Raw genomic sequence first — 2,481 nt, 5'->3', positions numbered from 1 at the left:
AAGTTAAGGAATATGAACGACTGGACAAATGACTAAAATAAAATAATGTTTTGAACGAGTGACCAAAACAAATAAATTAAAAAATGGAGATATGACCCTACTAAGAAATTTGTAGTACTACAATGGTGTGTTTAAATAGGATCTAAATGCTTTAAAAAAAAACAAACTAAATAAAACACGACAGAAATCAAATAATTCGAAAAAATGGCCAGAGAGAATTTTAAATTGTTTTTTCTGAGCTCCCAAAAACAAAATGCATAGTGGATCTATAGCATGCAAACACAAATAACCTTAGGTGCAAAATAACCATCGATTAATTACACCGATTCTTCACCAGAAGCCCCTCAGCTTAGCCATCCCAATTGAATTTCACAAGGACTGTAACAATTATTGCTCAAAGGAAACCGATTAGATTGGAATGAAAACTCTCAAGCGACACTCAAATTCCATATATAATTTTTTTAAAAAAAAATTGACAGAGGCAACCATCAACATCCATAATTCGGGATAAAACTAAAATTAATTACAAACATAAAATTTCAAGAAGAAAAATAGCATTTTCTACTGCTGTCGAACTTCTGCTTTCTTCTTCTGCCACAACCTATCCAAAGCACTGTCGGCGTCTCCCTGTCAAATATACATCACACCAACACATTAATTTTCTTGAATATAATAAATATTATACCCATGCATAATCTTGATGACACAAAACAAAAGTATTTTGACATGGTTTTCAAACATTACATTTAGACTTTAATTAGATCTCGTGTAAAGCAATTGATAAGGCCACAAACTAAATTGAATCGAAATCCATCAAAGCAAAGTTTTGCCATTATTTAAAATTGAAAAGACTGTGCCTAGGGCACTAGGCTATATACACCAAACTAGCTTCACTAAATTGCACCTTTTTTATTTAGATGTACAAAATTATTTCCATACATTTTCATGATACACAGAGTGATATAAACACAAAACTTTGAGAAATTGAAGAAACCAGTTCGCCTACTACATATACAAATACGTACATGTTAAATCTACAAGAAACATGTCAAATCTACATATAAGAATCATTAAAACTCTAACACAAATGTACAACCTATACAACAGATCATGTACAAGCATAATCAAAATATTAGAATGAAAATCTAATGCTTTCTGCAAAAATTATTTCAAACTAGTCAACGATACTAATACATAATGTTTCTTTTTCACTGGAAAAACAAATTAAAGATTAAAAATTTTAGTTGAAGGTTCAACAAATGTGATTATAAGATGTTCAAAACATGTTCAAAAAATTGAATTAAACAGAGAAAGAGATCTAGACAAGTTTAACCACCAAGGAAAAGAAAACTGATCATGCACTGTTTTATCTTTTGATCCCTATACACCTACAAAAGTCCATTGTGCTGAACCCTATAAAATATCCAAAATATAGAGGTCCAACAGATTGAACTCTAATCTTTGAACAGGAAAATAAAATCAATTCTTTCTCACGAGCATTGTAGTAAGGCTTCATAGTTATGCCGGTTGGCGTGCCCTCAGATAAAATAGCTAACTAGATTATGAAGAAAGTCGAAAAAACTACCCAATAATGTAAATGATAAAAAGATAAAAGCACAATGCCATACATTCTACTAATGATTAAGAAAAACACATGAAATGATTAACAAAATTTAGATTGGTACCTAAAATAAAAATAAACGCACACAATTTTAACCTAGCGATTCAATATAATAAATCAAGTTATCAACATACAGAAGCAATTCAAATAAGAAAAATGCTATGAAGCAAGTGAAGCAGCCACAGAATATCTAAAATCACATAATAAACAGAAACGTGCAGCCAAAATTCCATATAACATACAAACGATAAACAAACATAAGAAGAAAATTATTAAGAAAAATCGAACCTGAGCACGGATGAAACCGCAGAGAGCGAAAGTGGAGAATTGGCCGGTGTAGATGCCATTCTCATCCAAGTGGCCGATGTTAATCTGAACCGAGGCGTGGTCCTTGGAAGTGATGAGTCGGTTTGTGGCAGAACTGAAATTAGATACCACAAACAAATTCGGAAAAGAGTTAAAACCCTACAATGAAAATAGTGTAAAATAACAAACAGAGTTGGTGATTACGTACCACTTCCTAGGAATGTAGAGCTCGGTGATCTTTCCCTCTTCGTTCTGCATTTTGGCTTTGATGTTCTATCAAAAATCTGGATAAAAAAACCTGCTTCGGTAACGAAACGACGGATTCAGACTGAGAAATTGAGTTCTAATACATTAATGAATGAGCAAAATAGTAGAGAAATCGGAAGTAATCAGAAACAAATACTATAACTCGATCATACAATCGATGTAAGAAGAATGTAATAGAGATCTATATAGGATTCAGATCTGAAGCATGAGAAATTGAAACAAGCAAAAACTAAAACCATAAGAAAAATCGAGATGAACGGACAAAGTGAAAATTACCTGTCGGCTAT

The 2,481-nt window shown here is 32.1% G+C and overlaps 1 protein-coding gene across 1 annotated transcript; it reads right to left on the bottom strand.

Annotated features, from left to right (window-relative positions):
• Positions 1-413: 413 nt before the first annotated feature.
• Positions 414-2,481, bottom strand: LOC120068069 (small ribosomal subunit protein eS21y-like). The gene is made up of 3 exons (XM_090307710.1): positions 2,136-2,481; positions 1,910-2,042; positions 414-627 (listed from the first exon to the last, which is right to left on the bottom strand). The coding sequence occupies exons 1-3, from the start codon at positions 2,183-2,185 to the stop codon at positions 562-564; spliced, it is 249 nt and encodes an 82-aa protein (XP_090163836.1). The 5' UTR covers positions 2,186-2,481; the 3' UTR covers positions 414-561.

Source organism: Benincasa hispida, chromosome 12 (assembly GCF_027475165.1).
Source record: "Benincasa hispida cultivar pf3 chromosome 12, pf3_genome.v1.1, whole genome shotgun sequence".
NCBI classification, from domain to species: Eukaryota; Viridiplantae; Streptophyta; class Magnoliopsida; order Cucurbitales; family Cucurbitaceae; genus Benincasa; species Benincasa hispida.
Note: the sequence above shows the minus strand (reverse complement) of the source record. Positions and strands in the feature narration are given on the sequence as shown.

Excerpts from the sequence above, each read along its gene's own strand:
- LOC120068069 (XM_090307710.1), bottom strand. The coding sequence starts at position 2,185 with ATGCAGAACGAAGAGGGAAAGATCACCGAGCTCTACATTCCTAGGAAG. Across the intron at positions 2,043-2,135 it reads CTCTACATTCCTAGGAAGTG|TTCTGCCACAAACCGACTCA; the intron begins GTACGTAATCAC and ends ATCTAATTTCAG. Across the intron at positions 628-1,909 it reads GCGGTTTCATCCGTGCTCAG|GGAGACGCCGACAGTGCTTT; the intron begins GTTCGATTTTTC and ends TATATTTGACAG.